At 45.0% G+C, this 13,417-nt stretch overlaps 1 protein-coding gene across 3 annotated transcripts in view; it reads left to right on the forward strand.

The window, feature by feature from the left end:
- The window catches only part of SPICE1 (spindle and centriole associated protein 1), a 613,595-nt gene that overhangs the window by 256,957 nt on the left and 343,221 nt on the right, over nucleotides 1-13,417 (forward strand). For all 3 annotated transcript variants that reach the window (XM_085621094.1, XM_085621096.1, XM_085621095.1), the window contains one exon: nucleotides 761-898. In XM_085621094.1, coding sequence (XP_085477220.1) covers nucleotides 761-898 — 138 coding nt within the window. The remainder of the gene's footprint in view (nucleotides 1-760; nucleotides 899-13,417) is intronic.

Below are 13,417 nucleotides of genomic sequence, written 5' to 3' on the forward strand. Positions count from 1 at the left end.
ATACCTAATGACGTTCTTTAGTTACGCCTAGTTACACCCATTTTAGTTACGCATGTATGTTTTTATCTCTGTTATCAACTGTTACGCCTCCTGCATCTGTTTCACTATAATGCCTCTTCTATAAATATGATTATCTGTCAATAAAGTATTGTCCTTCACTTCCTGAACCTTCGTGGTGACGGAATATGGAGTCCTCAATTCGAATTGATTTTGGAATAAAGCCCGTTCCGAACCTCTAATACCACGGATTCTGCCTCTTATTTTACTGAGCTATTATTATAGATTTTCCGCATCAAATTAAGTACCGGTAATTAAATTATTTACCACACTTGGTTGCTTGTGTTGCGGTTCAGGGAGGACTTGACTTGGCAGTTCATGTTGGACTGTTTCTATGAGGCACAGGGTCAAGACTAATTTGCTTACGGCTAGGTCCAAACTGAGGTGGCATGGTGAGCAAAAGAGCGATGGGTTGGACTGGTACCCAGAGTTTTTGCCAGTGGTTAGACTTATTGCAAGCATCAGCCTGTCCTGAAGTGGTATAGCAAAACTAAATTAGTATGCTCCAGTTGCAGTATTCTTGACAATCAGAGGCACAATTGACTATTCTGGTGAATTTCATTGGAGTCCTCTGTGACTTTATTGAATTAACATATTTACCTGTTGAACCATGGACCCAAAAAGCAACCTCCTCTACTTAATATGAAAAATGTTATGTATGACCTTTAAATATCTTACCTCTGTTTAATCTTGTTTCAAACAGCACTGAATGGAACTACTGTGGTGCAGAGGACCAGGTCACGCCTTCTGTCTGAGAAACCCGATGAAACTTCTGAATCAACTAATATTGGTCAAGTACTGAACCCTTGTCACAAGAAATCTATACACAATGGAACAAAAGGTTTGTCCTTTATTGGTACATTTCCTGGGAAAAATGAAATTAAACCCAATTAACTGCATTTCCTTAAACTATTCGAATTTCTTTTCAATTTTGAACATAAAGCAATCTCAATGGAAAGCAGTAAAACGTAAAACAGATTGACAAAAGTTCATGTTTATCTTACAAAAATAACTCTACAGTCCTCTTTAAAGTGTAGTATCGTTTGCTACAAACACACACGATAAAAACTTCTAGGAACAATCCTTGACCTAAATTCTTTTCCAACTCTGATCCACCGAATACTGTTAGTAAACTAAGAATAAATAGTGTCTTAAGTGTGAGTATTAAGAAGTGTGGCAGTCTATAAAGGACCCACTGTTCAAGAACACCAGTCTGGTAATTTGGTATCATAGTCTTACCTTCGAAGTTGAACGCAGACTTTGTTTAAAAAAGTGAAGATGTTGTATCCTTCACCTTACTTACATCTTACCATGTATTACTTCTGTTCTACATGTATGTTGAAGCATTTTTAATCCACAGTCGCATCAGTTTTCAGACACCCTAAGTGAGTCCCTGCTTGAATCCATTGGTTAGAGGTCAAATTTTGAACTCTGCATGCTGGGCAAGGCTAGTTTCAAAGTAGTATTTTGCGCAACCAGTGAAACAGTGGTGCAAAAATGTTGCATTACAATTTCTGGTGAAGCACAGTTAAAGCCTCTTGGCACTAAGAAACAGAGCAGATAGGGAGGTTATACGGTGCCTGGGTTCCTTTTTTATGCTAAATCATATTGACTAGAGATCAGGAAGAGTTGTAGCTTCTTTGTAGACATCAGTTAGTTTGAATGCAACTACTTGCTTACATCTTGGTATGGGGTGTTCCTTCTGCATCATGGTGATCTATGCATCACAGAAATTTACAAATATGTTCAAATTCTTTATGTCTCAGAGTTCTCTGTTGTATCGCAAATCAAATAATTTACCTCTCTGAACCATGTAGATGTTGACTTTCTCGTCATTCAGCTCAGTATGTATAATGTATGACTTCTAGGTATGAACTAGACTTGAAGATCGTGGATAATCTTGTCTTTAGACTCCAGGAAATCCGTGGTCCAGGCATTGATTACTTCAAGATTTGACTACGTGAATATACTCTACCTTGGCCTTCCAGAATATCTTCTCAAGCCTCCGCAGGTGGCACAAATTGCCGCTGCCAGAGCCATTCTCAGGCTGAAAGCTACGACTCGTATGTCCCCCTCTCCCCCCATCTCAGAGCGCACCATTGGCTCCCAGTAAAAAAATAGAATCAGATTTAAGGCCATTGTGTTATTCTTTAAGGCTTTTCACGGAAAGGGTGCTAGGTACCTTTGTAGAAGGATTACCAACTATGTTCCTTCTAGAACTCTGAGATCCTCCTCTATGAATCTGGCAGCAGTTCCTAGAATATCTCATGCCCGTTCAGGCGGCTCCTCTTTTGGGTTCCTCGATCCTCGGGCCTGGAATGCGCTTCCCACTTCATTGAGAGCGGTGTCGGATTTAGCTACTTTTAGGAAGCTCCTCAAAACTCTGCTTTTTGATCAATAATTGAGGTTCCCTTAGCTTCTTCTGTTATCCTTCTTTTCCCTCTTTCCCTTCTGTAATCGAAGTTGGTGTAGTTGGTTGCTTTCTGGGCCTTTGGTGTGCCGGAACACACTTTTGAGTAGCTGTGCGCTATATAAATGCCTTTATTCATTCATTCATACAATTTCATTTTGTACAGCTTCATTTCCCCTCTATGCTACCTTTGTATGCTTAACAAAAATTATCTATTAAAATAGTGTGCATATATAGGCTTAACTAACATTAATATTTAAGTTGCAGTAAAGTAATACCTCTAGTCAGTTTGCTTGCACTTCACCATTGCCCTGACATCCTGTAGTGCAACATGAATGTACCTATATTGTTTTTGTTATTAATTGAATCTGAAACTCCAGAGTCATTAAGGTCTCAGGCAGACTCTGCACCCCAGGCATCAGATCAAGCTAACTGAGTTATCTCAAAACAACCCCTATAGTACTGATTAGCTCAGTTAAGGAGAATATGCCACTTTAAGTTCCCTCCTACCAGGACACTTTGTTTTACAATGAATACACATCTTCTAGGTCCGTGCCTTCCTCACCTCCTCCATCTATGAAGTCCTGCAGTTCACTCAGTAACTCCATTCCCTAACTTATAGATCATGGTACCAAAGCAAGAAAGCCTGCATTGTCCTCTTAGAATATCCTTCTTCATAGTCTTGCCAGTGCTAGTATGGACCACTAATCAAGTTTCTCCAAACCAGTTTTGTAGTTCTCTCAGGAATCATGGTTTCAAATTCAAACATTCATTGCAGGTGTGCTGTCAACACCGAATCCCAATCTACTGCCTTACCACTGCCTGCCTTCTCCACATTTCATTTTTTTTATTTGTTTTTATATTTTATTTTTTGACCAGACAGCAATGATACAATAACAAGTTCTCTAATGCACCAGAAAACAGCTAAATCAAATTTCAATCCAACAATATCTAGTAATACAAAACAGTACATACATCGGGGGAGACAAAAAAAGAAGAAAAAAAAAACGAAACGACATCCCGTAACCATAAGTTCCATGGCATAAGTTCCCAACAGCCTTAAACCCGTATACCTATCATAAATTCGCCACCAATATCTATAATTATTCCATCAATGGCCCCCAGATCTTTCGAGCCCTTACCATCCCTCTCCAGCCCTTGCATTCATACAGTACCATCTCTAGGTTAAAAATATGATAAAGTCTAGCATACCAAGCCTGATAGCTTGGGGGATCTACATCCTTCCACCTGGTAGAAATAAGTAAGCGATAGATAGCAGTCACCATAAAACAAAAGTAAACTGAACTGTGATCTAACTGTAAGCTTTCGTCAAAACCAAGTATCAGCATAGTTGGAGTTAGCGATACTGATTGCCCCAAGTTTTGACATAGAAAACGTTCAATACCTGCCTGCAAACTATTCAGTTTACTGCAATCCGCAAACATATGGCTTATGTCCGCTGGACCCTGATCACATCTAGGGCACTTATTATTAACCCTTCTCCCCCATGTCCAGAGTTTAGCCGGAATAAAATAAAGTCTAAACAGCGTTTTAAAAGTTTGGGCTTTAAGATTAGCGGTCAAAAAGGTCTTATTAGACAGCTCAAGTGATCTGCAATGGCTACATCTGGGTTATTTAATTTATCAGCCCAAGCACTTTCTACTTTATTGATATCGTCCATTGTGGCCGCCATCAACATTATATACACTTCCTTAACTCGATATTGTTTTTTTTGTCCGATATTCTAATAAAGGAATTCGCGGAAAGTTAAATGGTTGTGGAACCAAACTATTTATAGTCGCCCTAATTTGTATATATTTAAAGATGGTGCAAGAATCAACTCCATATCGTTCCTGGAGGTCCCCAAATGAAGCCAACCCATTTAAATCAGTCAAATATCCTATATTTTTTATTCCTGCTTTTTCCCATGTTCTACCGATGTTATCATGCTGTATCGCCGGAAAAGCCGAGGAACGCCACAACATTATATATCTATGAATGCTGGGTATTTCCAAATGTTTGCCAATCTTCCGCCATACATTCCAGGCTGCTCTAATAATCTTAAAACAAGTTTTTTTTATAGTAGCTGCCTTCCAACTGCCTTAAGGCTAACCCTGGTGCTAATTTACCCAATGCAAGCTCATAAATAGATGGTATATCCTTATCCCCTTCTAAATCGCTAATTACCCCTGCTGGATCCAGGGTCTGTGGTCTAAATAAAACACTCCTATGTTGCAGCATTACTGCCCAGAAATAAAGCAGCATATTTGGGACTACAAGTCCCCCCCGGTGTTGTGGTAGGGATAAATATTTTATTGATCTTCTAATTTTCCCATATCCCCAAATAAATTGACTAAACATCTGCTCCATCTGTTTAAATAATAAATTTTCCGGTTCTAGAGGTATACATCGAAATAAATAAAATATTTTGGGAAACATCGGTATTTTAATGACATTTACTCTACCGATAATAGATAAGTGTAAGTTATCCAGTCTCTTCAGATCTTCCTTAATTTTTTTAACTAATGGTGACAAATTTTTATCCCATATTGTACCAACCTCCGCTGTTATAGTTATCCCAAGATACGTGGCTGACTCTATCCGGCGTAGATCCTGAAACTGCGTATTTTTTGTACATATGATTTGAGTTTTGTCCGTATTCAAACTATATCCTGATTGTTTCCCAAATTCTGCTGCAAGCCTCTCAATCTGATTTAAAGCAGAAAACGGATCCGTGGTAACTACAGCAATGTCATCTGCATAGGCTAAAAGTTTGGTTTAATATCCGAGGATCTCTACTGATTTGATTACCTGATCCACCAATATAGAATTAATCAAAGGATCAATATAAAGGGCGAATAATATAGGGGAACACGGGCACCCCTGCCGTGTCCCCCGAGTAATCTTGATCCTACCAGACTCCTTCCCCATTAATTGTATTTTAGCGTGTGCGTTATAATACATGGCCTGTATGGCGGTTAATATCCGTGGGCCAAATCCCTTAAGACTTAAGATTTTCCACAAGTACACCCATTAGACTTGATCAAAGGCTTTTTGAGCGTCCAGCAGAATCAGCGACATTTGTATCCACGTGGCTTCGGCAATATCAAATAATGAAATAGCTCTCCGGACATGATCCGTAGTACTTTTACCGGGGATGAAACCATGTTGCCACGGACTAACAAGAGTCCCTATTATCTTCTCTCCATTTCAAATGACCTACATAGGTGTGACTACCGCAAACGTTGAGTAGGCGCCTGTAGGATAGACCAGCTGGTGCCAATATGCTTCTTCAGGAGCATGCATAATAAAGGGTTTTTCCTCCATAAAAAGGAAGGGGAATTTGTTTGTGGCATGTGTAGCTTTAAATACACATGCTCTGCATACTCATGCCATGTTAGGCGTGTGGAAGTTGTTTTACTTCAGAGAAGTCTTTTGAGTCACGATGCATAGCTACTCCTCCTATAACTGGTAATGCGTATGGGCATTTGTTCCATTGTTAGATTTTTTTTGCTCCCTGGTGCATACGGGAAACTATTGAGCTTCAGGTGTACGCCTCTGTTCGCTTTCAGATGTTTACAATTCCTCCACTCCCATTGGTGCAAACAATCTTGCAGTACATTACATCATTGTCACAACCTTTGTCTGGCTTGGCGACTGGGTTTCTCTTGACGCCCTTCTTGGGCCCCCTGCCTGTCCTGGGGCCTTCACGGAGACTTCCTCTTCAAGAATGCAGACTCCATATTTAAAGGACTCCATTTTAGTTCTGTCCACAGTGTCTTTCTAAATACCCCAGGTCAGATCACCATCAAGTGTGCAACTTTTGTCTCTCTCTCTCTCTCTCTCTCTCTCTCAACCATGACATGGCCTCCTGCTCTGCCTGTCTCACCTTCCACTCCAAGAAGACCCTGCAATACCGATGAGACCAACAGCTTGCTGGACGTACCATGATGCCCCCGATCTCTTCAGGGACCACAATGTTGAGGGCGAATCACACCCGCAGCTCTCAGGCTTTTAGCCACTTCACTTCATCCCAAGAATAGCTCTCTCGCAATCTGAGACAGAGGAGCTCCAGGTTCAGGATCTACATCCATGCAACAAGATGTCAACCGTGAGTATGACATCCCTCCCTCTACCACCTCCCCGATATCGAACACAGGCCATGCACTGTGAGGAGGAGTCGGGCATCAAGCCCTGAAGTCCAGTGCCAGGCTTCTGGTTTGCCACTGCCTCAAGGCCATGGTCGGCATCTACAGAAGGCATTAAATCGAATCCGAGCGAGCCACCGGCACTGAAACAGCCACATAAGACCTGGCCTCTATCTGCAACAACACCTTTGCACCAGCACTTCAAACACCCTCAAAGCAATCTTCTGATCCGAAATTCCTATCACGCTGAAAGCTCCTTAAGTGCCTGTAGGCCTTAAAACCTCTTTGTTGCCGAAGCGTCTGGTGCCCAAACCCCTGTCCCGCTGGATTTAAGAACCAAAGCAGACCAGCGTCACCAAGAGGAGCTCGACGCCAGGCAAAAACTGATTTTCGTCCATCCGCAAACTAGGAGGATTTTTTTTTTTTTTTTTTACAGTTTTATATAGCGCTAACTTGACCTGAAACGGATATCAGAGCGCTTTACATAGCACCAGTTACGTTACATGAGGACACACATTCAAGGATTGTTATCAAGCCTCCTCCAACGGTCTAGGGCACTGTCCCTCTAAAGGGGAAACTAAAATTCAAGGAGGATCCTTGCATGGGATCCTACACCTTCAGCCAAAGTTAAAAAACACCAGAACAGGAGCACTAGTTCTCTACCATCTTGTCTCAGTTCTCCCTCCTCCTCCACGTGCTCCCTCTCCTCCCCTTCCCTCTTCACCTCCACCACCATAGGGACTCCCTCCAACTCATTCACCATAGGGTTCCGCACATTCTTGTTATGGGGTGAAGCATCTCATTCCTGCTAGATTCATACAAGGCCCTATTTGATCCCAAGTCTAGGGTAGACCAATGGGTTGACTAACGTCGATCCACCGGGGGTTACAAACCCATGCCTCTACCCCACCACACCATCCCCTCCTGACAATACCACTTCTTTTCACAAGGCCATTTACAGGGCTGCCACTTTCCACAAGGTAGAGTTTACACAAGCTCCAAGAAGATGAGGACTTCCTTGTTGAAATGCTATCCACCACTCAGCGTATGGTACAGTGCTCCCCATGCTGAAAGGCATGCTTAAAACCACACAAGGAGATGATGGACTGAGCGCTGAAACCTTTCAGACACTCAACCCCAGTCACCGATCTGGGTTGAATCTATCATCGTTCTTTAACTCACTTTGGCACTGCAATTCAGACTCATCCCTATGCAAATCATTCTTGACCCTGGATTAAAGCTAGCCTGGCTGATGAGGGGTGTTACCCTGAAACCGGTCCCAGGATTCTAGCTTCCGATCCAGGGAAGACCTGAGTTGGCAGTTCGGGCTGGACTGTTCCATGAGGAACAGGGTCAACAAGGCTGATTTACATATGGCCGGGTCTGAACTGGGGTGGCGAAGTGAGCTAAAGAACGATGATGGATTCTACCCAGATCTGTGTGTCTAAAAAGTTTCAGTGCTCCGTCTATCATTTCCTTGTGTTGCCTATGCTTAAAACCACACCTGAAATCTTCAAAGAGACAATATATAAGTCTTTACCCTCCGACCCATCCTATATCCAGGACCAATTCCTACCAGACTCCTTAGTGGCCCATACAGAGCGCACACACAAATGCCCATGGCACTGGCGATGCCCCTTTGCCAAATAAAGAGAATAGGCAGATTGACACCTCTGGTAAGTCGGTCACCACCCAGTTGGCAACTTACTGGAACATTTTCAACTCAATTGGACTGCTCTCTAGTTATGATCGAGCCCACTTGGACCAAATGGAGGAACTTCTCCAGCATTCGCCAGATCAAAATAAAAAGTGTGACCACAAACTTGTTTCAGAAGGTAAATCCATTTCAAACACCACTAATCAGCGTTCCCTAAACTCAGCTGATACTGCAGCGCGGGGCATAAATTCACATGTCCTTATTAGGTGCCATGCCTGGCTGTGAGTCAACGGCTATAAGCTGGAGGTTCAACAGCATCTGTTAAATGGGGAGCACCTCTTCAGACCCCAGGTTGATCAGATGCTGGAGAAAATTAAAAAGGACACTGATACGGTCAAAGCTATGGCGTCTCTCGTAACGCCTTCTCCATGAGATTCCTTTTGTAGGTCCCAGTTCGGAGTATGTGCCAAAGCTACCACCCTGAAGCATCTGCTTTCTACCAGAGACCGCAACAGGCACCTACAGGAGGCTACTCCAAGGGAGTCTATTGGGGTAACAACTCTAAGGGTAGAGGGAGTGTGGCTAAGGGAGCCGTCCTCTATACATGGACTCCTTGTCTCTTCCCCGACAGGTGTTGTGTGATTGGAGGAAGACTACTGTTTTTTTTTTCGTGGTCAGTGGGTGTCTCCATCGGGCAAGGGTACTGCCTTAAACTCTGGTTTAACCCCACCAAACTTTCCTCTACGCAAACATTTCCTCTCCCAAACTTCTATGCGTCCGTCAGGAGGAAGTGGAGGCACTCATTCGCAAGAAGGCAGTAGAGCCGGTGCCACAACACCTGCATGGCAAAGTGATATACTCCCGGTAGTTCCTTATCCCCAAGAAAGACTGGACACTCCGGCCTATACACCACCTCAGGCCCCTCAATTCAATAAAAGCATCCTGTCAGAGCACTTCTACATGGTAATGCTCCAGGACGCCATTCCTCTACTGTGGACAGGCGACTTTATAACCAAATTCAAACTGGAGGACGTCTATTTTTACATCCCAATCCACCCTGACCATTGCCGGTACATGCGATTGGAGGTTATTGGGCAGTATTTTCAATTTAAAGTACTGCCCTTCAGGATACCCACAAAATGTCATGCCTTAGTAGCCACTTGTCATAGAAGAGGGGGCATCCACATGTTCCATTATTTGCAGGACTGGCTGATCAAGAGCGCAAACAAATGGGCACATACCCGACCACTGTAGACCTCTTGTACTATCTGGGGTTCACCATCAACACAGTCTAGTCTCACCTTCCTGGGAGCAGTTCTCAACTCTCATCAGGAACGCGTGCCCCAGCCAAACGTGAGTTCAAGCTTTCCAGTTGCTACTGCCTTTTTTTAGCTAGATCACCACTGAACGGTCAGGACAGTTACACCTCCTTGGCATGATGGCCTCCTGCACTTCCATAGTTCCCTATGTGAGATTACACATGCATCCGCTACAAGAGTGCCTAGCTGCACAAAGGTCACAAGCAGAGGGTTGCTGGGAAGATCTAGTGTTGATTTGAGCCCTAACCCATCGCTCTTTGCAGTGGTGGAACAGCAACAATCTGTTGCAGTCCACCCCTTTCTCGACCCAGTTCCACAAGTGACCATAACAAAAGATGGATGCTGTCCGTAAGCGTCAAACTTCTTTACACAATATAGATCTTTATCCTAACTGTGGAAATTTAGCGTGCAAACTGAACATTATCTGCGCCATCTTGCCTCTCCCCAGCGCCACGCATAGCAAATGCACGGCCGCCATTTTAGGCACCCCACTCTCTCTCCCCGCTCACTCTCGATCGCCAGCGCTTTCCCCCGGCGCTGCGAGCATCCCCCGCGCGCCGGCCACCCCCGCTCTCTCATACAGGCGATAAACCCTCTCCTTCTGCGCGACCCTGCTACGGAACCACTTCCGACCGACAACCCATACATGGTCATGCCGCTCCTTTGATAACCCCCTTCCTCTGCGCCCCATTGTCTGAACTGGTCCCAGGCCATCACCTAGCCCTGCGGATGCAGTTTATTGCCCCTACTGTAAGGGAAACACCCCACATCAAAGGGATTACAGTAGATCAAAGCCCCTACTCCCTGAGACCCGACCGGTCACACACCCCCCAGGAATTGGCGGAATACCCTGCTGCGCAATAGCCATCTCCTACTGTGGATGGGGTGGGAACTTCTACTGTATCTATGTGTGGGATCGGATCTGAACCGGGGCTTCAGGGGATATTTCCCCCGCATATCAAGGGAATCTCAAGAATGTACTATGTATAATAAAGCAATAAACCAGTGTATAAGAGACCAGGTCTCAGAGATGCAGTTAGAGCACCTCGTGACGATACCTTGCTGTCTGATCTGATGTGTTCTGCTCCGACGGAATAAAACTTTGTTTCCTGCCTTCCAGTCTCCGGCGCCTGCCTCTTTTATTGGTAAAATCATCGAGTGGTATGAGAGGCGATTACCGCCGGGCAAATACTTGAAAGGTTATCGACTGAAACTGCCGCTACCATTTAACAATTGGCGTCCCAAACGTGGGGCCCATCAGCGACACGTGGATCCAGTGGGAGAGGTCCCGACGACAGAGTGAACGACTGCAACGATCGGGAGAGCTCCTGCCCAATAGACCCTCGTCTGGCAGCCGATCATCCGAACTTCACTGGTTCCGAGCAGACCTCTCTCGAGTGATCTACGGTCCTGACTGGGAACCATCAGGAGTGCCGCGGCAAATACGGAGAGTAGAGGACGATCGGGCGCTGGAGGCGGAAGACGAGAAACTGTCCACGCGGTCCGGGTAAGGTCGTGATACACGACAAATTGAGAAATAATTGATTGATTGTTTGACGCTTTGGAAATACTAGTATTGCTCATTGATTGTTCTTTTTGAGATATTCGCTGTCTACAAACGGGGAGGAGTAGAAATACTCTCTCTCTCTCCCTTTGCAGATAGTGAAGGGTAGGTAACGCAGACTTTTGTCCCCGTTGAAACCCGTCGTGCCTATCTTTATCTCCCCATTGATTGATTGTCCGAACATTGATTGTTTTGAAGAATAGTGCTTTTTGAGATATTCTCTGTTTGCAAATAACGTAGAATAGGAATATTCTGTCTAGTCTTTGCAAATAGTGAAGGGTAGGTAACGCAGACTTTTGTCCCCGTTGAAACCCGTCGTGCCTATCTTTATCTCCCCATTGATTGATTGATTGATTGTCCGAACACTAGTTGTTCGATATTGGTTCTTTGGAGGTATTCTCTGCTTACAAATAACGAAGAATAGAGATATTCTGTCTAGTCTTTGCAAGCAGTGAAAAGATAGGTAGTGCTGACTTTTGTCCCCGTTGAAACCCGTCATGCCTATCTTCTCCCCACTGATTGGTAGTTGGTTCTGCCCGGACCGCTTATTAGAGGTGAACCACCCGGCTCCACTGGAAGGCACCCCTAATAAGGACATGTTCACTAAATATGGACTAGTCGCCGTAGCCTATAGCAAGCTGTGGCATAAATATACCAAGAAGGACCCCGAAAGTCAGTGGCCACTGATGGGATCCTTCGACGACCATAAGATAGAAGCGCTAGAAATAGCTCTGCGTAGCAATAAGACGACGCCTACTATGCTTGACAGTATCGGCATGTGGCGCAAAGAAGCGACGCAACGGAAAAAGAGGGAAGAAGTAAAAGCAGAAAAGGAATTACGAAAGGCAGCTCACCTTGCCGCTAGAAAGTTAGAAGAAGACATAAAGGAGAGAAGGGAAACTAAACTAAGACAGGAGCCCGAAACCTCAGGCCAGTACGCTGTTAGGACCCCTTCTTTGCTCTACCCTGAGTTGTCCTCCAAGCAGCGAACGAATGACGAGTTACTGTTAGGTCCCCCGATCATTTACATGCCCCCTCCGTATGCACCCTCCCAATCAATAGTGCAACACCCACAACCCCCGAACACGAGCGAAAGCAGTACAGGGGCCTCGGCCCTCACGGCCTCCGCGCCGGCTGAGCCTCTTGTGCCGAACCCAACGTCGACTACAACGCCAGACGACCATGAGATAGGAAAGAAAGAGTCCACCAGAATGAATCGATTAACTAAGGATGAACGAGCAGGAATTGACAAGATAGTAGGGACGCTGGTGGAACGAAAAGAAAGTGAGGAGTATATAACAGACGTGTATAACTCGTATGCCGACAGCCGCAGACGACACTTCGTCGTACGGCTCTGTTATCACGCCCTGAATGCATATGAGGATAGGTACCACGATAAAGGTCCCGAAGGCTTAGCGGCCCTATATAGGAAGGTAGACATTGGGGAAGAAAGAGAGGGCGATGTAACGAACCTCTTCACTCGTACACTCGAGGTCTACCGACACCTTAAAGAACATGGACAGACCACCAAAACAGAAACCCCCATAGCAACTAATCCCCAGGGAGGAAGGGCCGATGCCATGATGCCCATTAAAGAAGCTGCCCCCTACTGGGTCCCCCCACGGGGTCAGGGAACACACGACGACATCAACAACCCAGATGCGAAGGGAAGGGTTGTATATAACTGGGTCTATCAGCCGTGGGACCGGCAAGATATTTTGACTTTTAGAAAGACTCTACCCGACTTAAGAAAGAACCCGACTGCCTTCTACACGGAATTGGGTACAGCCTTAGGCTCAACGATAATGACGTTAGCAGATATCGACTTGTTCTTTGGGCTATGTCTGCCGGCTGATGTGTGGAAACAAATCCGGAAAGTTGACCACGCTGAGCCGTTCGGATATACCTGGGTACAACTCGATACCATAGATAAACAGCGAGAGCCAGGACAGAAACCCCCGAAAGCCATCTTAGAGCTCCCAGACAAGATTGTACAAAAGCTGAAGACTCTAATCCCAGAAAGAAAGGTAGACTGGTCGATAGTGACGGCTTGCCGTCAGAAACCCCAGGAAGATGTGTCTGAATACTTCTCCCGATTCGAGACTGTGTTTTCCGATTACAGTGGCCAAGACATGACCACCGCAACCGGACACCACCTCTTTGTCCAGAATTATGTAAAGGGTCTGTCACAAGAAGTTTCCCAGAAGCTACAGACCAGCGAGAGTAGTTGGGCAGCCTCCAAACCCGCAGCAATTCTCCAGA

This window comes from Triturus cristatus, chromosome 8 (assembly GCF_964204655.1).
Source record: "Triturus cristatus chromosome 8, aTriCri1.1, whole genome shotgun sequence".
NCBI classification, from domain to species: domain Eukaryota; kingdom Metazoa; phylum Chordata; class Amphibia; order Caudata; family Salamandridae; genus Triturus; species Triturus cristatus.